General features: G+C 41.9%; 1 protein-coding gene across 3 annotated transcripts in view; it reads right to left on the bottom strand.

Annotated features, from left to right (window-relative positions):
• Nucleotides 1-25,924, bottom strand: part of sorcs2 (sortilin-related VPS10 domain containing receptor 2) — a 305,919-nt gene that overhangs the window by 146,980 nt on the left and 133,015 nt on the right. For all 3 annotated transcript variants that reach the window (XM_061030706.1, XM_061030707.1, XM_061030708.1), the window contains exon 3: nt 24,610-24,709. In XM_061030706.1, the coding sequence (XP_060886689.1) occupies nt 24,610-24,709 (100 nt within the window). The remainder of the gene's footprint in view (nt 1-24,609; nt 24,710-25,924) is intronic.

Genomic DNA, 25,924 nt, shown 5'->3' with positions numbered 1-25,924 from the left:
AAATATATCAAATGAGTTGAACTGACTTCTAATTCTGGTGATGACTTAAACCCTGAGTATATTTCCAATAGTGTTGCAACAACGAATCGATAAAATCAATTAATAAAAGTGTTGGCAACGAATTTCATTTTCGATTTGTTGCGTCACTCCCTTTGTCGCAGACTGGTGACGTACACGCCGAACTGTTTACATGCCGACAGCACAGCGTGCCGGAGCTAGAGCGTGAGAGAGCGGAGCCGGTATTTCAGATATTAAACATAGCAGAGCGGAGAGAACGGTTCAACAGAAATCTTCTGAAGTGTGGGAGCACTTCACAATGCGTAAAAACAAGAGTTAGTTGCAAGCTTTGCAATAGCGATATGGTGCGGCACGGGAGCATCACAGTGATGATGCAGAACCTGAAAAGTAAACATGTCGGAGTCATCGCTGACTAGGAAGGGAGCTCGACAGCAGGGTAAGTCACTACAAAATCCCACGTTTGTTCCGTTTTCAAGTAAGAAAATGTAACGTTAGTTTCTCCGGTTGCTCGGCTGGTGCTGCTTGTGTTTACTTTTTATCCAGCTTGACAAGCATGAAAAGTTCATTAAAGTAACGTTAGCGTTAGCTGGTTAATGACGGCGGTAGAGCAACTTTCTACTTTGCCAACGCCAAACAAGCTTAGACTAAAGAAAACCTTTTATTATTTTGTCTTTTAGGCCCACTTTCAATACGTTGTCAGATATATTCTTTGCTTTTTTCCCATATTATTGTCTGTTGATGTTGGAATATATTTGTGTAGGTGTGTGTTTTACATTTTATTTTAGTTTAATGTTTTTTTAAAGCACTTGGTCAGCTTGCTGTAAATAAATAAACAATTAAAAACGAATGTACTTACTACAATGATTTAATAATTTAATGATTAAGCTTTCAGTGTTAATTTTCTGTAATAAGGTGAAAGTTAATACACAGCACTGTATGCAAGTGCATTTAGACACTTAATTAAATTTGTGTAAATGAGTAGTTTTTAGGTACCTGTATTGGTGCAAATAAATATATATTATAAAAACGTGTGTTGTCTCTACAATTGCTCTTTGGGTTACTTACTTGCTTATTGATTAGAGGTAAATTGTGCTGTTTTACATACTAATACTATCTTTGTCATTGCAGAAAAAAATCATGTACACCACAGCAAGCATCCATCTTGACAAATAGCATCCTCAACATGCTCGTCGCTGACATGAGGCCTCTGACGATGGTTGAAAATAAAAATGCAACTCATTACAATGATCCCCACCTTGAACCCTGGCTACACTCTTCCCTCAAGGACCCATTTCACAAAGCTCATGGAGACGTTCAAGCAGTAACCTGTAGTTTTTGCACTTTTGTTTGCACTGTCAATGAACTAATGTTCTGTTTTTGAATAAACGTGTGGAAATTCAAAATGTTTTGTTTTTATCCGATTCATCGATTCATCGGAAAAATAATGAACCGATTAATCGATTATTAAAATAATTGTTAGTTGCAGCCCTAATTTCCTTTTAACTACGCATATGCAAACGCATAACATCAGCTTTGCGTATTCTGTGCTGATTTGGAGCGTTGGTTGTGCACATCCTCAGAAATGTACACTACCCGTCCACAAGATGCAATATGTATATAACCACTAGGAGCAGTGTAGAGTTGTAAGCTGATGAGACGGGAAATGAAAAGATCGGAAACACCAGAGAGCTGCTACAACAATGGCTGAAAGTTTAGAAGAAAAGTTATCAGATCGAGTCCACAATCACCCGCACTATGATGTGTCATTGCCGTTGCATAGCAACAAACATGCATGCAAAAATAGCTGCCGACAGATTATCTCTACTTTGGTGTTTTACGCCGTCTGATTTATGTGGTGGTCCCTCTAGAGGAATCCTCCAGTAACACTGGATGTTAATGCGTGTAGCGCAGTGATGCGTGAACATTTACAGAAGCAAGTACGTTTGAGCCCTAACGATGGAGATGATCGCTTAGTCATGTATACTTCTTGAAATGTGTATATTCACATTTGGGAAACTACAAACATCCACTCTGTATTGGTAACAGCTCCCTGCTTTTTACTGGTGGAAGAACATGAGAGACTAGTGTTTTTGCTTCTCCAACAGCTGCTCCATGTTTTCTTTTTTTAAATCAAAGGGGAGACAGTTTAAATTCAAGATGGTTCTAATGTAGCAGGCAGAGCGTACATGTTGCAAGGAGAAGGCATCAAATGTAGCAGAGTTTGTAGATACAGCTGTCATGAAGCTGCTCAGTCTGTCTGCTCAAGGCTTAAGGAGGAGACAGGCAGATCTGATGTACACACACACACACACACACGCACACACACACACACACACACACACACACACACACATTCATGCCTATATTGCCAATGTGGGAACATTGTGCTGCACAAACTAAGTGAGCACCTCTGTTTCTGGTCATTTTCAAAAACTAAATGAAGTCCAAAAGGGTAGATTCATGTTTTCCTGATAATTATACAGCAAATGGTTTTGTTTGTTTTGTTTTATTTTTATCTCCCTCAGAGGCGCTGTTTGTCAACAGGCAAGGTATAGGCAACTGCTTGGGGCCCCAGGCTAGTAGGGGGCCCCCGGAGGGCTGACAAACTCTAAACCACAGCAGTGGCTCAAATTGTGCAAACTGGGCAATGACAGTAGGAAACCTCCCTAAGGGATTAATTTAAATGCAATCTACATGGCTTTTTGTGTGTGTATGTATGTGTGTGTGCCTTTTCGCCTTTATAAGATAGAAGAGAGGAAATGTTTGGTGGAGAGAGTGGGGGATGACATGCAGCAAAGGGCCAAGGTCAGATTCAAATCCACAGCCAATGAGGTCTAGAGTGTAGCCTCTGTACATGGGAAGCACGACACCACTATCCGGTCCCCCGTAATATTCACAGTTTTTTGCACTATGGGATGACTACAAATGTGCCAGGTTCTCAAGATTTTGCAAAACTGATCTTTCATTAAAACATTTTATTTAGAAATTAAAACTTTATGACATTCAGAGTCGAATAGCACAAAAACAAAATCTATAAACAAATCCTGTACATCACAATCTAAATCGGAAACCTTGAAGACCCGAGTACTCGACCACACCTGCAGTGTTGGATCATTTATTTAACAATATGAATTTTTCATGTTTGAAGGATTTAGTTCAGCCAATGTATTCAAAGTCCTAAACACCCCAAAGGTACGATGAGCTAAGAGTGGAAGCTGAACCACAAAGCATTAAAACGGGGAGTTTTGCCGATTATTTTCCAATGTGTTACCTTATAATGCACTGGGCCGTCAGTAATAAGGTCACATTAATGAAGACCAAATGAGTGAGAACAAGGATGGAACAAGGGGTTATAGAGCCAAATCAAACAGTTGTTCTTACACAAGTCAACTACCACACACAAGCCAGTCAGGACGGAGAATCCATGTGCCTTTAAGAAAACAGAAGAAATAAGAATCTTTGTGAATGATGAACTTGTTGTGTATTGTTCTCCACTATTCTGAATAAGTGACACGTGAAACGAGATGTAATCCAAAACATTTAGCTGGGACACTTTTTTTTTTTTTTTCTGATATCCCCTCCACCTCCGCTCTAGATCTCTGCCGGGGTGTCGTATCTTATTCCTGGTTTGCCTCTGGTGTCATAGCAAGTACAGCCCGGCAAATTTATCAATTTATATTCAGTGCCGCATGCAGTCAAAAGCAGAGGAGTCCCAAAGAAAAAAGATCAATTTTCCAGTTTTAGATCTAGGCTTTCATCACTTCTCCCTCTCCCCCCTCCCCCTTCTTCTGTCTCTCTCTCTTTCACCCCGAATTTCTGCCCCCCTCCCCCTCTTCTTGCTGTGGAATTGGGGAAAGATAAGTGAAAAATTGAGAAAGAGACGCCGAGAGACGGCAAAAGGGTTCAGAGAAGACGGATTCTGAATGGAAGAATTGGCTCGAGTGTGGATAAAAGAGTGTGTGTGTAAGAGAGAGGGAGAGTGAGAGAGTGTGTGTAGAACAGAAGCAGTAGTGATGATGTTTATAAGAAAGTACCTATAACAATACTGTTTATATTGTCCTCCAAACTGTGTCTTTATTAGACATACTCATTTTTTATATGAATATATGTCCTCTTCACTGCTCACTCTACGACTGATATATATGTTAAAGAATTCAGCGTACAGCAGAGGTATGAAAACACAAGTTAGTTGATTTAGTTTGAGGAGAGAAGATACTCTGCTGTTGAGAGTTTCATGAGCAGAGACAATCGTTTGTCTGAGGAGTAACAGAAAAGGAGGTACTCTAGCTGGAACATTGGAAGCTGCAGTCAAAGTCAACACTGTGTTGTCATGCTTGTTGCAAAAAAATAAAAACGTCATGAATATTTCAATGTTTGGTGGCTTCAGGGACGGTGCTCGGGGAGCGTTGTCAGGTCAAAGAGAAGTAACCCAGATGATGTCATGGAGTTGTTTTTAGGGTTATTTCAGCAGAGAGACGACTCGGAGAAGAGCTGCTCGGTATGAACAATGTATTGGGGCAGAAAGAACAAGTTTGCAGGAAGAATGTGAGACTTTTTGATCCAGTAGATGTCGCCCTTGAGCACCAGCACTTAACCAAAACAATCTGCTGTTTGGCCACACCTCCTCCATACTGAATCCTCCGTTCTCCTCCAGAGACACACCCCCAACCCTTCTCCACAGGAGTTATCAAATTGGAACCCACCATGATTAAGCTAAGTGCAAGCGGCGGAAAGAAATGACCTTATCTGGAGCTGCATTGTTTTGTTAGCATGCTAATGTTAGCGCTCTTTAGTTAGCTCGTAGCTTCACATTTCATGTAAATTGACACAGAATGAGCGTGATCTAAAAACTCTTACTAACATCCAAATAATCAGTGAGTATGTTCTTCTTCTTCTCTCTAGTCCTTGACTAAAACAGCTTTTAAACACAAGGGGAGGAGCCGGCCGTCCCGTCCATGTAAACACGGCTCTGACAACAACACAGCCAGCGGGACTCGAGCTTCTCACTCATTGTAGACAGTCATGACTCAGAGAGACATTTACACAGGATACACTTGATTTCTGATGTATTTATGTGTAACATGTCACACATTCTGCCTTTAAAGGTTACCGTGATCCATGGGTTTAAGTACAGCCAACATTCAAAGATTGGAGTTTACACCTCAACCTGAAAACTTCCACCAGAAAACAAAACATACGATCGTTTGTGCCATCACACTGGTGTTTGTCATTTCTTAAATGCATGTGTAAGTTTTGCATTTTGTCATTAAAATGCTGTGAAAAAGCACACGTTCCCAACATTCCCAACCAGTCCTTACACACTGAGCTACAGCTGCCCCACATGAAGAGGAGACAACATGATGAACACAAGAGTCATAGAACTTTCCATTACTGTGAGTGTGTGCTTCAAACCGACATAAGAATCTGTTCTGCTGTGGTCTGTACCCACCTGAGGGATCTGTGACGTTTCATTGTAAATTTTGAATTGGGGCGGGATGTCAATAACACGGTTCCACCTTTTAATCTCTACTGTGCAGACAAGATCTAAAGGGTGCAAAATGTCTGCTGGCTCTTGTGTGGTATTTTGGCTTCACTGTCGTACAAGAGGAGGAGGTAGAGACTATTGTCCTTTCATCAAAAGCTTCAATAGTTCTGCAAGCCTAGAAATCAAAAAGCTGTACAGCGTTGATTGTTTTCTAGTCGGTTTCTGCATTGCATCAACATGACAATGATGTAACGTCTGCAGCTTTCTGAACTCGTCTCCTTGCAGAAAAGCTCTTTTGAACTCGGCACACAAAGGTTCTGTTGAAGCCTTAACACAGACAGAAGCCAATTTAAAGGAATATAATCCCACAGGCATCTCGTTCAGGAAAACAAACAAACAGAAGACTCTTATTTTCAGCATGAATACAGAGGGAAAACCTAACATGCTACGTCGACATGTAAATTCATCTGACTGACCTGACATGATCAAATGTATGTGAGGATTGCACAGAAACATAAAAGCCCTTTAGTAAATGTGTCTTATGTAGTTTGAGAAGAAGAATGTAACTGCCCGGGGACATGGGATTAAAATTAGCTGCAGCTATTTCTGCACATTAGCTCAACACTTACATTTCTCTTTGAAGTTCATGGATTTATTCTCCGTGTTTCCTATGAAGTGCAGCGCAGAACTGAAGTGCCGAGAATAATCCTCAGAGAGGGGGAGCTGCGGGAAGTTATCAACTACCAACACACGAGTACACACAACCTACACAGCTCAGGAACGTGTCACCGTCTTACAGGAATTCAATTAATTATTTCCTGACAATGCAAGTCAATTTCCTGCTAAACTTTTATCGTCCTGTCATTTATCACTCCATCCCACTGATGCTTCCCGCCGTAAAACTCCTACTTTGCTGCACACGTGTGAGCAGAGCGAGCGGAAGCCAATAACACTTTTGCCCCCCCCCCCCCCCCCCCCCCCTTTGACCTTTCACCGTTATTCATCCATCCTTTCTCCCTCTTTGTCCTCATGTGACTATAAGCTCTCTTAGTCTTCTTACACTCGCACAAACAATCACGGTCAATCAATCTGCTGCACCCGGCCTCGCAGGCTCTCGTCCACAGTCAGGGAGGAAACGGAGGAATGTGGGGGAGGATGAAAAGGAAGAAGGAAGAGAAATGAAATAGAGCAGGAGGGCAATTGCAATATAAATAGCATCTATTGTGGTGTTAATATTTATGACGGTGCGGGTAAAGGATATAGAGTGAGTCCCTATATGGGAGAGGGAAAGTGAGAAATGGAAAAACTCAGAGTGAGGGGCACGTCGTGAAATAGAAGAAACTTTACATTATGAATGAGAGAATACCTAACCCAAGGTCCCATCCCCAACAAGTTTCATTCCTCCTCATTTGTCAAAAATCTGATGGTGGTTTGTATTAAACACTGTACTGAACTGTATAATTAATGGTGATTATCAAACAACAACAAAATGGTCAATAAACTTGCAAAGGGAGAAATGGTTTGTCCATGGTTCTGAACTGTTCTGGAATGGTTGGATGATAACAAAACAACTTTTATCTGCATCTACTACCAAATAAAAACACACTGACATTAATTGGTTGAGCCGCGATAAATAAGTCTGTGTGAATTAGAAATCATATTTATGTTCTTGACAACACTATAACTTCAACATTTAAGCTGCAAATGGCAATTTAAGTCATTTTACCATGTTAGCTAACTGTTTTATATTTAGCTTCTGTCGAAATTGGTTTGTAAACTTGTAATCCATCCATCCATGATCTATACAGCGTTTCACGTCCGTGGTCACGGGGGGCTGGAGCCGATCCCAGCTGTCATCGGGCAAGAGACAAGGTACATCATGTACTGTTCGCCAGTCAATCACAAGGCAACTTGATATAATATATAGTATAATTTATTCTTATACAATTTGCCCCTCCTCATAGATTATCCAACGATTTGTGACATGCCACAATTATATACACAAGGTTTTACATGGGCTAAAGGTTACATGTAAGAAATAACTTGTAGCTTAGACCTACATTTAAACTATTTTAGCTGTTTCAACCCTTTAAAAACTCTGACCGACGTTAAAAATTACATTCAAACATGGCTGTGTTTAGACTTCGACTAATTCTGCTGTTACTACTTGAGTAAAGGTTCCTGGGTGCCTGATTGTTGCTGGTGTAAAGAAAGGCTCAAAGAGAGGATGATAAAAACATGGAGGAAGTAAAATGTTGGGGAAAGGATGGAAAAGAGAAACGCAGTGGGAGATGGCGACGTGGGCAGATAACTTGTAACAGTTGAAATTGTGGAATGTACCTTGAAGACATGCTGTGTTGCTAAGATACTAGAGGAGCGACATCACTAGAGCACGCCTTGAAGTTAGTTGAAGCAGTGCTTGTGCTATGGATGGATGCCTCTAACTGAGCTCCTACTTCTCACCTTTCAACTCACAGTGAGGGTTTGTGAGGACACTATTTATCTCGGGAATGATCACATCATAGTGGTTGTTGATGTGTAGTTTGTAATAAACAAAAAGCATTGTGGAAACCCCAGACGTGTGGTCGTGTACTTTTGGCTTTCTTTACTGTCTCCAACGCTTTCCAAGAGGCACGGACCCAAACCGTTACAAACTGGATTGTTGATGTGGAGAAAAAGTTGAAGAAAAAGGGAAAGAATCAGCTAATAACAAAATAGATGAAAGGTGGGTTGTTTTAGTTAACCGGATGGAAAGGAAAAGAATGAATGGATGGATGCTTGGTGTGTTGCTGTTTCCACTTTTTTTCTATGCATGATAGTATGTTTTAGGCAGCCTGTAGCGCTTGGTTCATAGTCTGGCATACAGCGCTACATCCCACCAAGCTCCTACTATTGGTCGTAGTATTTGGCTGTATGTATTAAAACCACTATCAGCTACTGTGTTTGTTAGTGTGTGACAGTAAACCCACTGGGAGACATTAAAAATTGAATTTGTTGAGCTAAACTTGGCTTGCTTTAATCAGGAAGGGACAAAATAAAGGGATTAGAGACAGTCATATTTATTTTTAGAAACCCCACATTTAAACAACTAGGCCAGTGAAAGCGGTAAGTCAAAGCTGACGTGTCTTTTCTCTGGCAGAGGCTGCCTCCGCACGGCATGCAAACACTGATTCAAATTATCTTTAATGTCAAATTAATTTATACATTTTCATAAGGCGTATTATGTGCAACATAAAAAGCTGAGAAATATTGATTTCATACTCTCCTCCCACTGTTTTTCTCCCCTTCTGTTCTCCGCTGATGTCTCCTCTGCTCTTATATTCTCTTCGGTCTACTTCAGCCGCATTGAAATATTTACCAAGCTCCATTAAACTCTAGACTGCAGCAAGCACACAAGAGCTCTAAAATTCAGAGACAAGCACGGGGCGGCATTTACATCCCTGCGAGAGCTGCATGACGGAGGGTTCAGAGGCTGTCCTCCCTCCGGGCTGGTCCAGCAGATAGCAGTATGAGCCAATTGCTCTGGCTTGCAGCCTATTGATCCAAATTGGTGGATCCGGGTCAGGTCAATCCATTTAGCCCGGCCTGTGAGAGGCCAAGATGAGCAGTGTGGATCCCTGTAGGCCCTCCGCAGTGTCACCATAGGACAAACACAAGAGCCCAGCTGGACAGAGCATACGGGTCAATAGCTGTGATCAATGCTGGGGCAAAGATGATCAAAGCTAATGTTATGCTATAATCTGGATGGACTGTGGCAAAATGATTTATCAGGCTCTGTAGGGACCAGCAGCAGCAGCAGCGGCATCGTGGGCGTAATATGCTCTATGTCAGAGACGGAGTGGAAAGCATAGCAACAGCAGAGCTCGGAGGACATGATTGGCATTTTCAAGGTGAATGTCTCATCAATGTGAAGAAGGAAATAAGGTCACATAAACCTGACAGGCGGCCCTGAGGCAAAAAACATGACCTCCATTATTAAAGACTTTGTTCAACAGAGAGTTTGTACCCAGTCACCTTTAAATCGATCTCGGAACTTATCGGCTACCATCTGATGACAATTAAGCCATCCAAGCCAATACTTCCTACTCCATGTGCCGAGCATTGTTTACAGTCTGAATGTTACTCGTGACATAAATGGATTCAGAGATGTTAACGTCGACAACTGACGTCATGCAATCATGTGCCGATAAACGTTTTGATTGGCATGATTGCTTTTTAGCCAATGCATGCTTTCCCAAAAAGACTGTTCTCCTGTATACAACCAAAGGCGGCTTAAGCACGATTGGTCAATACACCCTCTACGACCAGGAAACAAAACAATCAACACACCAAAATTTGCGTCCTTTGCCTACAGATCCTGAACTCCTTAGTAGATATCTGTTTGTAGAGATTGACTCCAAACTCTAATCAATTAAAGCAAGCAAAGAAAAACACTGTAAAGAGAACCAGAAACATATCAGTTCTCAGGTTGTGGAAATACAAAAGCTGCAATATTTGATGTTTTAATATCAGCAAAGAATTAAGTGACTTTGTGAAATGAAATAAAAAACAAACAAACATTCGAATCATAGATTGTAAAAATAAATAGACGAAGCCTGAGTGACGTCACCCGTCTGTTCCTGCAGGGGGCTTTGGAGTCTCATGCTGGAAATGCTGTCTCAGTCTAACTTTCAGTCAACCTATCGACAGGCTGAGAGCTGGAGCTGAGGTGGGTTTTAAGCCTCTTGACGAACCGTTACATCCCGCCCACCTGTCAATCAAGTCAAGCTACGCAACTAATCCTACATCAAATCAAAACAGATGAGTTATATAAAATTTCAGCCGGTTGCACGTCTGTTGACAACGGCCACCTCATGAGAAACAATTGAAAAAAGATGCTGGCGCTCTGGAAAAACAGCTATGTGGACACAGGGCCTAAAGTGGCACAAAATCTGTGGTAAAATTGTCTTTTGTATGACTATGTCACTGTAGTAAAACAATTTGAGGATTCCTAAATAAATCTACAACTGTGTAAATAAATCTACAAATGCATGGACAGATTTTCAAATGCGTACACAGTTCCACAATGTAGCCCAATTTGTAAACGTGTACTCAGATATTAATTGCTGAATACATTTTTGATCTAAGACACTGAAAATTCACCCAAGTCATCAGGAACAGCTGAGGCGAGCCTCTCAACCGGCTGTCTGTTTACACTTGACTTTTGCTAACATGTCTGCTGTGCAAGATCAAGCTCACAGGCTTACTGTGGCTCTCTCTCTTCCCAGCCCTGCTGATCACTTGTTGTCTTGAATTAACATGTTACTTTTAATCCAACCAGCGCCACACAGGGTTCTTTGACATGACTATGCCTCTGTGGCAGCTGATTTGCTGCACAAAGCATGCTGGGATCAGACGAGCATCAGTTTTCTGAGTGCCACTTTTTAACAGCGTTAAACAGCGGTATGAGTGTACATTTGGACTAGAGGAAATGCACTTTGGCAATCAAATTTCAGGGCTCACCGACATGAGGCCACTGCTAAAAATATTAGCATCTTTTTTCTGAACAGAACTACAGGGAGGCGCTTTCATCAGTTGGACATGAACAACAACTCAAAATGAAAGCTAGCATTGCTCTGTATCTGCTGGATGTGTAAATACGAGCATGTTTGAAACTACATGGAAGTCTATTATCAGGAGTTTTCTTCTCATCCTGATGCCTCCCCATCGTAAAAGTCCCAGTCTGACTAGTGTCTGCTATTCGTACCCTTGAACTCACACACACTGTCTGCTGATACAGTTCTTACATGCTCTGTGTGAGACAGAGAGACAGAACAGCAGCTGGTGTATCATTTCATAAAGAAAGTAGAGCTCTACCATGACCCGACTCCTGCCTTACATGTTTTATCTTTGTCTCATACTGTGTCTGAATTCTACTTTTACTTCGGGGAACAAAAAATCCTGGAGAAACCGCATGAACTCGTCCAGATTGTTTCATGTGCATACTTTTGAGGTAAATCCAATTGAACACCTTTCTTGTGGGTGATAATATAAACTTTGCTCTTATTCAAAATCAGTTGCTTCCTACTTCTCTGGCTGAGCTTTATGCCCTAACACCTGCTGTCCTGATACTTCAAATGAAGCGTGTAGGCTCAGAAGTAGAACACTGTTTCCATACGACTGCGTGGGCAGAGCGAACCACTGTAGTGGAACCAGAAGTCGATAACCCTCCAGCGAGTATTAGCGCTCGCCTCTGTGGTCTAACTTGCCTCCAACTCTTTCTTGGTTCACAGTTGCAACATACGCGCAAGGCTTCTTATCAGCCTGTGCACAGGTCCCAGATCGGTGTCTGGGCAGAGGATGAAGTAAAGACGGCTTCTCTACGGTGCACACGACATGGCTGCAGGGAGAGAGGGAAGACGGAGGAATAGGAAACCACAGGGGAATGGCTGCTTCTCATGTGGCTGTGCTGTGGATTAGCATTCAGCCCTGGAACACATGCTCTTCTACGTCAAGCTGTGTCCAAAGGTGACTTTGCATATTTGTTTGTTTTTTGTTTCAAGAGGGAGGAAAACCCACAAATTCCTTGCTAAAGCCCTAAAGCCCAACTCCTCTCATTGGCTTCATACTCAAGAGACTAGCTTCACTTTCTATTTCAAAGTGTTTTCACACAGCTGGTTTCTTAAAAAAAGGATAGACAAACACTTGGTTAAAGCCCAAGAGGCCAAGAGCAAAGTGCTCCACCAAAGTGTGTCTGTAAACCTCCTGAATTATTGACGATTAATCACACACATCAGGGGCCGTCATATCTGAAGTGTCAGCAACCTCAAATGGACCTAACATGGGAAAAGTAGGATGAACAAAAATATACTTCTAAATGGACGAGGGACAAAGTGACATCTCACGCAGACGCTTAAAACCAAACATGAAACTGACGGCTATATGTGTGCGCCTGCTTTTACAAACACGCGAGTGCAGCACTATAAAAAGATGCATCCTGAGCTGCTATGCGAGTCGGGAACATTTAGCATGCTATATCTTAAGTTCAGCTTCATTGAACATCTTTCAATGGCATGCAGACGCTGACAGGGGTCTGGAACTACAATGACACGCAATCTCTCAGAAGAAAGGAGAGGTCAGGTACGTTTGTGTGTCGCTATAAACCTAAAGCGACTAGAAATTTTAAACTTCAAGCTAGTGTTGTTGTACTAGAAATCTGTCCACTTTTTGAAGGTCTTGTCTCAGAATTGAAAGCATTTTTACTCGGTCTTCTCTCGGTCTCAGACTGAGTGGACTCTTGATTTTAGATCAAGACCACCATTGACAGGCGTTTTTTCCACGTAATCACTGTGATTAGAAGGAAAACACACCTTTCTAAAAGAACAAATAACTTCAATTCATTGAGGCCGCAACCTTCCCGATGTTACAGTCTAAATGAGTGACACAACCCCTGAACACAAGACGATGATTTTTCAGTGATATTTATGTTCTTGGTCTTGTCTCTCTATCGGTATGTCTTGGTCTCGGTTAGTGTGCTCTTCACTATAACACTACATCAATCCTTTCATGGTCTTTTTTTTTTTTTAACTTTAAAGCAACAGCATTTAACAACATACGAGCTTCAGCACTAGGCCTTCATGAGCGCTGTGCTGAAACGTGTCCATCGTTGTTTTGTACGCTGCTCCTACCCAGATAAAGGAAACTTGAAGGACATTTGGTGTGCTAACTTTTCTGTCTCTTTTTAACTAACCCTGTGCCTACGCAGAAGCCTACATTAGTAGCGTGACGTGCACCTTCTAAAAAAATTAACTATGCATCCAAATGATTCAGGCCACATGCCATGTGATTGGTCCACTGGCATTGTATTTCCTGCATTTACAGTACAACATTTTTTGCACGCCATTTGCAATATTGTCCAGAGGGAAAAACACTAGAAATCTATTTATCAGCTCCAACGTGATACGGTAACTTTCAGTCACCATGCTACACAAACAATCAGAACCAGAGCAACATAACCAGCATAGTTATCACACTGCCTACAAGCATTTGTTAAGAAGAGTATTGCAGACACACCAACGCACATGTACAGTGTCTAGTGCTCAGGGTGAGGTAGATTTAACAGACGTATAAACCCGGTTAAGCGTTTGGACCTTTTTTAATTGACCAAATGTTTCCTGATCTCAGCAGACGTTGAAGGTTTAAGGCGTTAATGAGAGTTCTTCTGAGTATTTGTCATCAACAAATCATAAACCTTTACAAACAAAGACACTATGCATGAAGAATGCTCCTCTGGGTCCATTCATCCACTCCTGACTACTCTAACGTCATCCTGTTCATCGTTACTTTCAAGGCCGTCTCACCTCTCTTAGCGCTGGACAAAGAAGGTACATTTGCTTGGCGAAAATCATCCAGTTGCCATTTTTATTTTTTATTTTTTATTTCAAAGAAGGGAACACAGGAGAGAGATCATCGAGAGGCAAGTAAACGGCTATTTCAGTCACAGGGAAGAAGAGTTCGTCTGAAACTGCAAGAAAATGCTTTTTTAGCTCAGGGATGTAATCTGAACGTAATGTGACCACATCTGAATATCTCGCCTTTCTCTTTGAAGTTCTTTGAACTGCCAATCAGTGAAGTGCTGACAGTAAATCTGCAGTATCATCCAGTCTATTACTCTTTCCCCCATCAGTCTTTTTTCAACCTCTTCACTCATGTCTGTGTTTACTCGTCTCCTCACTTTGTTCTTCGGGGCTTTGTTCTTTTCTGTCTATCTTCTTTTCCATCTCAGGAGGTGATAAAGGCTTCTTTTTTTTTCTTTAACTTCAGTCAGTTTGAAGCAGTCCCAGGAGTTTTTTCTATTCAGCATTTATGTAATTGTACAATTACTTTTCTCGACTAAAACTTTCTGAATGCACAAAAGTTGAATTGGAGTCGTTTTATTCTGTAGAAATGAAATGTTCTATTAATTTGAAACCAAGAAACTTTATAAATATTCCTCTCAAAAGGGTCTTTGTCTGATTCCCCTATTTCAAACTAAACTTGAGCCTGAGTTTTACGGTGCACATCTCTATGGAGATCTGGATGGTGGTGTAGTGGTTGGAGCTGTAACCATTAAAATACTTTTTTCAGTCTTTGAGGTAGTGATATAACTGTCACCGTGTATTACAAAGCCTCTTCCCTGTAATAAGCCAGCGAGGGCAGCTAATCCAGTTTTTAAAAAATTCTCATCTCATCTTTGTAACGACCCAGACGGGCTTCAGACAAGTGGCCAACGCTTGTGTCCCAGGGTTTAGTCTCAGGCAGCCCTGTACTGATATAATCCTAAATCTAAATATAACTAATAAGATGTGCAGACTTAATTTACAGGTCGTACTGACGCAGAATTCTAGAAAGTTTGAGCATACCTCATAAATCTTGCAGTGCAGTTACCACCAACTCTCAGCAGGTGGAACATGTTCGCTCTGTGTGCATGTGGATGTTAAGGCTGTCATTTGAAAATTAGACCTTTTTCAACAATAAGACTCACTTGCATAAACAGGTGAACATTTGTCCCACATATCTGAGTGCAGTTTGAGGAGCTACATCGTGTCTTTTCATATTGATTGTACAAGTTCAGCAGCCAAAAAAGCTGCGCAATCTTTCTGTTAGTCAGGCTTTTAGAGTTTGTGTCTTTGTAATCTAACTCTTAAACTGGGTTGAACTGCATTCTGATAAAGTAGTCAGACTATTTAGATAGTTTTACAAGCTAAAACCATACTGATTCCTAACCAAACTGGTGCTGGTTTCTTGAATTTTGTGAAAAGGTAACTGCTTTCTCGATTGGGCAATAAAACTTAAGCTTAAAAAATCAGGGAGAGAGATAAAATCATGTGTTTTTGGTTTCAGAGGAAGCAGCAACATTCTGGTAAAAAATAAAAAAGAAACAGCTCCCCTCTGATGGGCACTGAGCACTTCAGGGCATGCACTGCTACATCCTGATAAATCACTCCCATCCTTTTAATATTCCTACTTCTAGCACTGTTGGTGGATGTCGATGTACCGTCATGATGAACTGTAAGGAGTCTGCACAGTGGGTGTAACCTGTCAAGTTGACTTGCTTCCCTCTTCCATGTGTCTGACTTCCTGCCCCGCTCCTCTGCCCTGTGCAGCTTGACACGACCACAGAAGGGCTGAGTTAAAAAATAGACCGGGGCCTGTATTTTTAGCAAGAGTAGAAGAAGGGAGAGCTGCCTGTGGGACGCGTGCTTGAAAGCGCTGCAGTGCTGTTTGTGGAAGCACAAGCATAAACTAGAGTGCCAACCATCAGCTTCAGGGGCCTTGTCACAGCCAAGCACAAGAAAGATGTGCCCTGGGAAATTAAGCGTTTACTAATGGGGAAAATGTTCTAAAACCAAGTACTGAAAATTTACAAAAAAACACCCGGAGAATCCAGCACGTATACTATGAAATGTATGCTGCCCCTGAGAGTGAGGGGTATTGGACTAGTTTTGGCGGACTTATCTTTCGCCTTTGGTTCCTCTCTTTGCTCTGAGATGGAATTAATGAAGTTATTAAAAACCTCAACCTCTGGATCTGTGAGGGCATTTGAGACATTTGTGTGAAACAGACTTTGCTAATCATTCTGTATCCTGTTCTAACCGCCCTCTTGCTGATCTTGTAACTCAGACGTTTTCCCCAAACTTCAGATTTGAAGAAGTGCTTGAAGGGGAACAGAAAAAAAAAAGCCAGTAGAGGAAAAAGGAGGATGCCCGAAGCCTGCTCATGAAGTTGTTATTTCTTCTTCTGACTCTTTTTTGCTCCGAGTATGAAGCCATTTTTAAACTCTCCCATCCTACGAACAGATTATATCGCTGGTAGTTGATGTGTATCTGCTTAAAGCAATATTTTCTGGTGCTGTCAGTGCAGTGCTCAGTGATTACAGTAAGATTACAGTGTATTGTATAGATTGTGATTTTTAGGCGCTGGTTAAGCTCAGTTGGTACGAGCAGATGCATCATGTACTGTACAGAAGCTGCAGATCTAGTTGCACTGGTTGCACGTTCGACTTCCAGACCTCACAATGTTTGATGCATGTCCTCGCCCTCTCTCTCGCCTCATGTTTACCGTCTCTCTAAATCTACCCTATCAGATAACGGCAACGAATCACCCTGGAAATACTCTACTAAAAAAGGTTGCTATTTTTCCATTTTTCACTTTGCCATCCCTTGTTGATGGTTGCATCCCACGGGTGCTTAGCTTATTCAGGGGTGCGACGGAGGCTAAACATAAACAATACTCATAGATTTTCACTGCTAGCAAAGCACTGACAACTTTGTGAAGGGACTGCCAGGTGAAGACGAGAAAATATGGCGAGTCATACAGTATCTTGCCCTCCACTTCACCTCTACAAAGGTGAGTAATGGAGGTAGACCACCGAGTGTGTTGTGCCTTGAAGTATGAGCTTCTGACAGCATGAAGCCAAACAAGTTAAGATGTCACCTCCCACACACAACGAGCGGCCTGTTTGATCACTTCAGAAAGAAGCTTCTCAACTGTTGTGCTACTCTGTCATTAAATGCTCAACTGGCCACTTTTAAAGAGTTGCTCAGAGTAAAAGACTTCACACTATAGATGATTGGCAGGAGAGCAGCACTCCTTTTATCACATCCTACCTGTAAGAGAGGGCCAGTTCAGACAAAATACAGATCAAGGCTGGACATTTAAATTATGAATAAATATTAGATTAGAAATGTATTCTGAGGGAGTGGGACAATTTGCAATCAGTCGGTTTTGAGAAAATCTGTTCAAAGTGGTCATTCGTTTACATTTTTGAAGTTGCAGTGCTTCTTCTTAGAAAAGTGTCGGACAAAAAAAAAAATACAACTGCAACTTCATTGACATCAAAGTCAGACAATGAAGTTGCTGTTGTTGTTTTTTTGCAAGCCAAGGGGCTTTCTCAAAGACAGCCTATAGTTTGGACAACTCTTTATTTGTGGATGGTTATTTAAAGTTCCTGGTTCCGTGGGAGTGAGGGGAGTTAGTCCCAAAGCTTGCTGCTGCTTTATCCCCTTCACCTTAATGAAGGGTACATCACTCAGCTGAGGACGGGACATCAAAGGTCACTTCATGCCTAAAGTAGTAGATAATATGTTATTAAAGGAAGTGTCTGACAGCTGGTCAATATGGATGTATGTTTATGTATCAATGTGTGAAGAGGGTTTTTGGGGGGCATCTACCAATTGGAGGTTCTGCTGAAAAAGTTAGGGTGGAACTACTGGGCTAATTAATGTTCAACTAGAATCAACTTAGATTATTAAGCTGTCATTGGCTACAATTTTATAAAAAACACATATACGTCAAAAACACATTTTTACTGGAGTGTAACTTTGCAGAGCTCTTTGAATCGAACAGGAATCACCCGTCCAAAGAAAAGAGAGCCTGTGGTGCCATTGAAGAACCATTCCCCTCTTACAAAGCCCTGTCAAATTAAAACAGCCCTCTGGACCTCTATGAAAGAGCAGGAAAGACTCTCCCAGTAATCAAAACAGACTAATCAGATATGAAATGAAGAAGGAAATCATCAGCTGTGCTCAGGGAGGAAGAGGACATGATAGAGGACAGCTTTGATACCCTCTGAGCTTGGCGGCTCTTATCCAAGTGACGCCCAACGGCTTTGAGAACTGCTGAGGTGGAGATGTTAAGGAGGAGTTATCGTCCACAGATTGGTGGTGTTGTAGTGAAGCTATGTTTAGGAAGCAAAAAAAAAGTGTTGTTGTTTTTTTTACATAGAATCAGGACAGGGATCAGATTAGGATAAGCCGTTAATGGACCAAGAAATGTCTTCTAATTCAAAATACACTGGAGTATCTGAAGGGTTCTAATTTGGTCATCTTATCTCAGTTGCCTGATATGATTTTGCACAAACATATTCCCCGACTTTGTTTGTACTCATCCTTTACAAGACAATTTAAGCTTCATTACTACAGGAAGGTAAATAGGGTTAAGAGATAAAGAGGATTAGAAAGTGTCTTGAGAAAAAGCAGCCATCTGCTGTTTTTCTAATAGCATTGAAGTTTGTGTAACAATTACTTCTTCTTCAAGGAAAGAGGAGAATCGTGGAAATGCGTAAAAACAATGACATTGACTTCCAGTTGGATAGAGGAAGCTGTTGTAGTTCTGATATTTTGCTGACCCATCCATGATCTTTAACTCTGAGAACGACTCATTCTTGCACTTTTCTTGTGGACGACCTTCTCTTTTTGTCAACACCAAATGGAAATTTAAAGGCTATTACCTACTGAGACTTCTGTGACCCTGATAGTTTGGCACACTTTATGGTCAGCTTTGTTACCTCCAAATTAGCAAATGTTAAAAGTCTGATCCCTACCTTTAATTAAAAAATGGTCCCACAGATAGACCCACAGATCCTAAACACAACCTGGTTTCCTCCCTAGTTCTGGATGGCCCCTTTGGAAATGAGCACTAAGGTGAAGAGGTTGAATCCTGGCCTTGGAAATCGGACACCATATCTTGCACTTTTCAAGCTTCATACTCTACCAACTCTTAACTTTCTATTATTATAATCAAGTTGAGTTTTGCATCTATGAACTTAGATATACCCTATTAAAATTTCTAGAATGATCATTTGACTTCTTCCTCAAAAATCATCAACCACAATCCACATTACATTTGCACACCTCACATCCATCAACCTCCAAAAGGTCAGGATTTCCTATCCTACATGACAGCGTGCAGAAAGCAGCGTTGGGCCAACTGAGGGAATAGAAATTCACTTTAAAAATGTACTTGAGCCTTCATTTAGACCACACAGTGATGCACTCAACAACAACAAAATGGACTTATGAAAACACTTGCCCGGCTGACAGCTCAGACAGTAAAAGAAAATTGCAGAGGGAGAGCACAGCGAACCTCCCGTCTGAAAGTTTATTTACGACTCCATTGGCGTTGAAGTGCGTCGAGGGTCCTTGGGAGACCTCTCCGACAAAGGGTCTTAAGCGGATCTTTAATGGAGCTCTCAATGAGGCGTCTGAGAGAGAAAAAGGGGAGGGTGACATTGTCTTCGTCTGAAGACTCACCCCTCTCTAATTGCCTCAAGTCCTATTGATTACGCCAGGCCCCTCGCACCTTTTTCTGTGTGATCTCTTTGCACTGTGTGTAATCCCCTCCCAGAGCTCACACACCAACCCTGTGCTGTTTAGCAGTATTGATCATCATGCACTCACATAGGTCCGTGTTTGTTTGTGTGGAGGGCCACCTGACAAACGTGATCTCTCAAAATGTAGATGCTGATACATGAAGACATGCTGATTTTTAGCCAGAGGGATCAAAGAGTTTGATAATCTACTCTCTGCAGACCAAATACTCACTGCCTACATCAACATCCTGTCCTCATTCAACTGTTCTTGCCCATATGATGTTTAGCCCACTACTCAACAAGGTCCACAAGACAGCCAAGACAGTATCACACAGTTAGCCCACAAGTGTCACAAAAGGTATCTTACAAGGGATCTTACAAGGGATCTTTTAAAGGTGTTTTAAAGGCATTGTAGTCTAAAAGATATTCAATAAGGTAGCCCAAGGATAGGGTACAAGGTAAGGCATGATGTAGTCCACAAGGTAGTCCCCAGGGTAGCATAGAAGGGAAAACATATGTAGGATACAAGGTAGTCTACAGATTAGCACATACAGTAGAGCACAAGGTAGTGCAAAAGGTAGCCAAAACGTTAGTACACAAGACAGCCCTCAAGGAAAAAACAACAGACAGCTTACCATGTAGCAAACATGGTAGTTCACCAAGTACCCCCATACAGAATCACAAGGACTTTCACAAGGTACATAGCACACATGGCAAGCTACATGGTAGCCCATAAGCTTGACTACAATACATGACACAAGGTAGTCAACAAATAGCACATAAGATAGCCCACAAGGTTTTCCACATGTAGCAAACAAGGTAGACTACAGTAGCACACAAAGTATCTCCATAAAGTAGCCCATAATGTATCGCACAAGGTGGCTCACAAAATAGACCCTGGAGAGTTTACAAAGTAGATGCAAGGTAGCCCACAAAGTAAGATGGACCCTGATGGAAGCCCACATCGTTGCCCTCTGAAAACATTCATGGCAGCGCACAAGGTAGCACATAAAGTAGTTTACAAGCTAGCATAGTGCCTGATTTTTTGCCTTTGACCCAACAAATACATGTTTGTTGTTTCTCCCACATCTTCTTACCTTCCACATGCTGGTGGTCAGAGAAGTTGCTCTGAGTGTCAAACATTGCAGAGGATCTGTGTTTCTTGGACTTGGTTGAAAGCCTTGTGTATCTTAGGCAGAAGCTATAGGCAGCTAAAAAGACTCCAAAATTAGCTGGGTTATTTATGAAGTAAATTCAGTCCTCTGCATTAGTACATGGAAGGAGATCAACCTGTCAGCTTACACTGCCTTTCAGACCAGAGTGCACACCCATTCTTGCAGCCGCAGCAGTAAGACACACACACGCCCACACACAAACCGATTCCTGCAAGAATCCGTTCAGGTTCCAGCAGTGAACCTGAGCTTCCATCACTCCTCTCCTGCCAGGCCTGGAGGTGTTTTTAAGCAGCTTGATCTCTGGCTCATATTACCAGAAATCCTACTGTCACAACACACACTCGAACCGCCAGTCACACTCTCTCTTCTCCCCCTCTCTCTCTTTCTATCCATCTCTCTTCTGTCCCTAAGGGAAATTAAGATGACTCCATTCCTGTGCAATTAAATGCTTTCATGCTGTCTGGCCCTCTACTATTCAGTGTGTGTGTGTTTGTGTGTGTGTGTGTGTGTGTGTGTGTGTATGTGTGAAGAAGATGAGATAGCAGATCAGCGCAGACACTTGGACAGGCGACTGAAGCAGAAAGTGAGAAAAGTGACTACATCTAATCTCCCTCTATCTCTTCATCGATTGGAAGAACCCTGGACCCCCGCGATAACGCCTGCCAATTAAACTGGCCGCCACAGTTGGCAATCGAGTCGTATCGCAGCTTAACTCACCTACTGTACCTCTTGGCTTTCTTTCCAGCTCTCTGCTGCCTGTTTTCTTCTTTTCACTGAGGTTCAGAAGATGACTCTGGATTGAATAACGTGGTACGTGGGTAGGAGTGCTGCATGTGGCCAAATTGCAATTTAGAGATCAGCAAAAATTTAAAAAAGCACCACACACTGAAAAGGGACTTTCTTAAGCATTCGCTTGATGATGGTTTTTCATGGTGTGGAATCCATGTGATGAGAGCAGCTTTCAAAATAAGGGTATTGATATAATCAGACATTTCCAATGGTTGAATGTTTTGCTTTCATGTTATTTTAAGGTTTCTTTGGTCGTAGCCAGTCAGGTGCATGTCTGCCAAGGTGCCTTTTTTCTTAGTCGATTCACTCATCATACTTAATAATCGGTCCGAAAGTGTGTCCCAACTGGTGTGTTTTTTTATGTTGCATTGCTAAAAGTTAAGGTTGCAAAGGTGTGGGTGGTAACTGTATGTGAGGCTTGTACAACTTTCATTCAGCAGTGCCAAGGATGCATCCTGACACAATTCAGCAAGTCTGGTGCTTTTGAACCTAGGCCTTATTTGTACATGTTGAATGTATAAAGGATTGCAGAGTCCTTCAGCATTTTCACTGCAATAATGGCCAAGGAGGGCGGTTAGACACACATTACATAGGTGCAGGGGAATTCAAGAACAGCAACCAGAAACAGAGATGTGCCCACACACTTACTCAATGCCACAAAAAACTTCATTGATGGACCGTCTGCGTCAGATTTTGAATACCCATATACATAGATCTGTACACAGATAGGCTGACAAGCACTATGGTGGCAGGTAGGGATGTAAAGATTAATTGTAAAATTGTGATAAATCGATTCAACGGTGTCAAGATTCACATCATACTCTGAAAAATGAATCGTAATAATATGGTGAGGGTCAGCAGCTGTGGAGCAGAGGCGGTTGGCAGCTGCGGAGCAAGTTCTAGAAATTGAGGACGAACCACCATCTTTTAAATCAGAGGTGTGGAAGCTGCATTTTGGCTTCTCCAAGACAGAAAATGAAAGAAGTGAGAAGAAAAACAGACAAAAACTGTGTGCAGATATTACAAGAAGACAGAGAACTACACAAACAGCACAACCAACATGATGCAGCATTTAATAAACACCACAATGTGAAGCTCCAATCACCTCCCCTTGTTGAGAGAAAAAAAAACCTTAAAAGGCCAAACCAAACTGACAAGAGGGTTTGCAGCCCCTAAAGGAATCTTTTCAGTCATCATTTGCCTACAGTCTCATTTAGGAAAATAAATCTTGAGAGAATCGTATCATGAGTTGAGTGAATCGTTACATCCCTCAGGTGTGGTCAAACGTTGAAAACACCCAAAGATGAAAAACATCTACATGAAACTACAGGAAAAGACTGAAGTAAAAATGCATAGAAACACTTTCCCCATGCTTCTATTTGATTGATGTATATGTTCTATACTTCTTGACCTGTTGAGTTCTTGTCACCTTATTGTTGTACAAATCTATATGTGGGAGTGGCGCCCGTTTTCAAAAACTACCACCTGAAGAAACACCTCTTGTTGAAACATTGTGTTTTAGTAAACTTTTTGTGGCACTGAGAAAGTGTGTGGACATATCTCTTTTTCTGACTGCAGTAAAGGCGGGCGGCCACATCATCTTGTCCTCAAGGCCACCATTCTTGCAAAGATCAGGAGTTGCTTGTTAACTGCTGCCTTGATCAATGTTTTTATTTTTGTGCAGTTGAGTGCTTCAGAGAGAATATTGTGTCGGATCCAAACTGATTGTTGAGAAAACCAGAGTCACACACAAACACAGACAAAATAATCAATCCAGACCGCCACGGACCGGCAACTATCTTGTTGTGAAGGTAAAATTACATTCATCAAAGTCGGAGGAGCCTGGTGGTTTTAAAGACAGCAGTCTGACAGGCGGTCCTGAATAAAGAAAGGATCCTACTCCTCAACAAAAAGTCCATCTCTGCAGGATTCCTTACCCCCCTTTGTTGTCTGAAACTTTTTGGAGCAGGCCAGTGGAAAAACCAAAAACTTTTTAAAGAAGGGAAATTGATCGGCTGTTTTTGCACGCAGGGACTAAATTACAGACGCACTGGCCATGTCTAAGCTGCAGGTTGAAGTCATCTGCTGAAGCAGTTTGAAAACTTTTTGGACCTAATTTGTGGGCTAAACTTTTCAGGATGGAGAGATCAAAAAGGCAAATGTCTGACACCCAATCCCCACATACTCCGTGCGCACCCAAGTCCGTTAGCACCACGGTTTAGCCCCACTGGATCCATTTCTGGAACGTGAGCGCAGCCATGAGCAGCTGTACACACATCACAGGAGAACTACAAGATCACGCGGGAATACAGAGAAAAATGTGTAAACAACATGTTGCTTTGTCTTTCTGAGGTATGATTGGTTCGGTGCCTGTTTTGATGTAATGCTGATAAAGTGATAAAAATTTGATTGTGAGTCTGTATGTTGTGTTTTATTTTGAAATTGACTGGACGCTCTGTGCATTTAATTGTCTGACTTCCTGTAAGGGTTGTCAGCTTGACGCATGCCTGCAGCGTACTCCGTTGAAAATAGACTCGCAGCGTATGGCGCTCGTGGCACGCTCCGGAGATGGGCCGCGGCGCTCGCTGTGGAAACACAATGATTGACTAGAGTGGCAGCGAACTAGGGTGTAGTGCGTGGCGCTGACTGACCGCAGCGTGCACGGAGTATGTAGAAATTTAGAGTAAAAATACCAGACTTCCCCGTTAAGGCTGGAGTATTCTTACTGATAAAATGTAACATTAATAGTATCAGTGTAAATCTGTACTTTGCCCGCCTTGAAGCCAGAGTGTCTTATCTAATTTTAATCATCAGTTTGTCTTTCGTTTCAGTGGATTTCTTGCTTAAATCCCACATCTTTAATGAGATATCTTACACTCTCTACTCAGCCTGCCAGTGTAAATATTCACAGGCCTCCAGCTCACTCTTTCAATAACACACAAGAGCAAAGCTTTTTCATTTCCTCTGAAAATAGAGAAGAACAACTGCAGTGCTACTCAAAGAGCGTATGTGGTGATTAATGGATCTCTTACCTTTTTCTTGTTGGTCGGGCAGATGTAGAAGCTGGTCACCACGATGGTTGTCCCCGGCATCAGGTTGAGTTTGGTGTAGGTGGTGCCGTAGTCTGTAGACCTGACATGACCAGAAATATTCAGAGTTAGAGGGGAAACCTTTAGGAGCATTTTGTTACCTTTTGTAATGATCTCTTGAATATCACTAATAAAACACAGTATGGTAATACCTCTGTGAATAAGACCTCTGAAAACTCTGCTGATTGTACAATTGAGGGCTCAGATCGTATTACTCTGGATGCATTTCCCCAAACTCTTTGTATCTTCCATATTAAACCAACAGAAGTTCCATATTATCCCTTTGCAATGACAGGAGGAGATTTAATCTGTAAAAAAAACCCAGAGAGGGCGACCTGCCTTTTCCCTCAAACTGCCCTTAAGGCACTATATGAGCTCCCTCTCTGTTCATCATATTACCACTTTGTGGTCGGCGGTCTGAGCCCGGTGACAAATCAGAATTGGCTGGACAACTTGTCATTGCCCACGACAATGCAGCCTCAAAACGGCCTCAGGCAAGCGATGAAGTACTGGCCAATCCCCAAATCTGGCAGCTTTAAGAGCAGGTACAGACTGCCGTGTGTGTGTTTGAGATTGATAGCTAGAGCAGCTGGATTGTTTCTCCAGTGCGGCTCAGTCGCACCCAGCTGAGCGGAGTGAAGGTGATTGTTTGTGACAGCTTTTTGAAAAATGGCACAAGTTTCAGCTCGGCAAGGCTGCAGAGAGGTGACCGCGTGTGGATAATTAATGTCTGAAACTCCCGGCAGGAATATACAAAAGAAAAACTAATCCAACACGCATAATGCAGGCACCGAGATAAATGCATGAAATACATATTTGGATGAGTTTAGAAACTTAATTTAAAGGGAAAGTATTCTATTTGTCCTGGTTTTCAAATAATGTTGGGTCTCACCGGTGACGATGACTGCAAAGTAATCTTTCAAGGCCAATCCATCTGATCAAAGTATGTCCACTCATAGAGCTTGTTTATGCCACTGACAGGCTCAGACCTTTAAATTAAGTGTGTGACATTATTACATGAAGCACCATGACAGAGATAAAAATGTGTTGTTAAAGAGAAAGATGCATTTCAAAATAAAACAGGTACAGCCGTTACACATCAATTTTTCAAATCAACCAGACTCCATTGATAAAACACAGATTTTTACCTGGCTGGACATGAGGGTTGCTGGTCTGCAGCTGATTGGTTAGTTTGTTTGTGTTGTATCGTTGTGTCCAATCGCAGCCAAGACAATGTAATTACACAGCACTGCAGAAA

This window comes from Labrus mixtus, chromosome 23 (assembly GCF_963584025.1).
Source record: "Labrus mixtus chromosome 23, fLabMix1.1, whole genome shotgun sequence".
In the NCBI taxonomy this organism is placed as follows: domain Eukaryota; kingdom Metazoa; phylum Chordata; class Actinopteri; order Labriformes; family Labridae; genus Labrus; species Labrus mixtus.
This window is presented reverse-complemented; position numbering and strand designations above follow the sequence as displayed.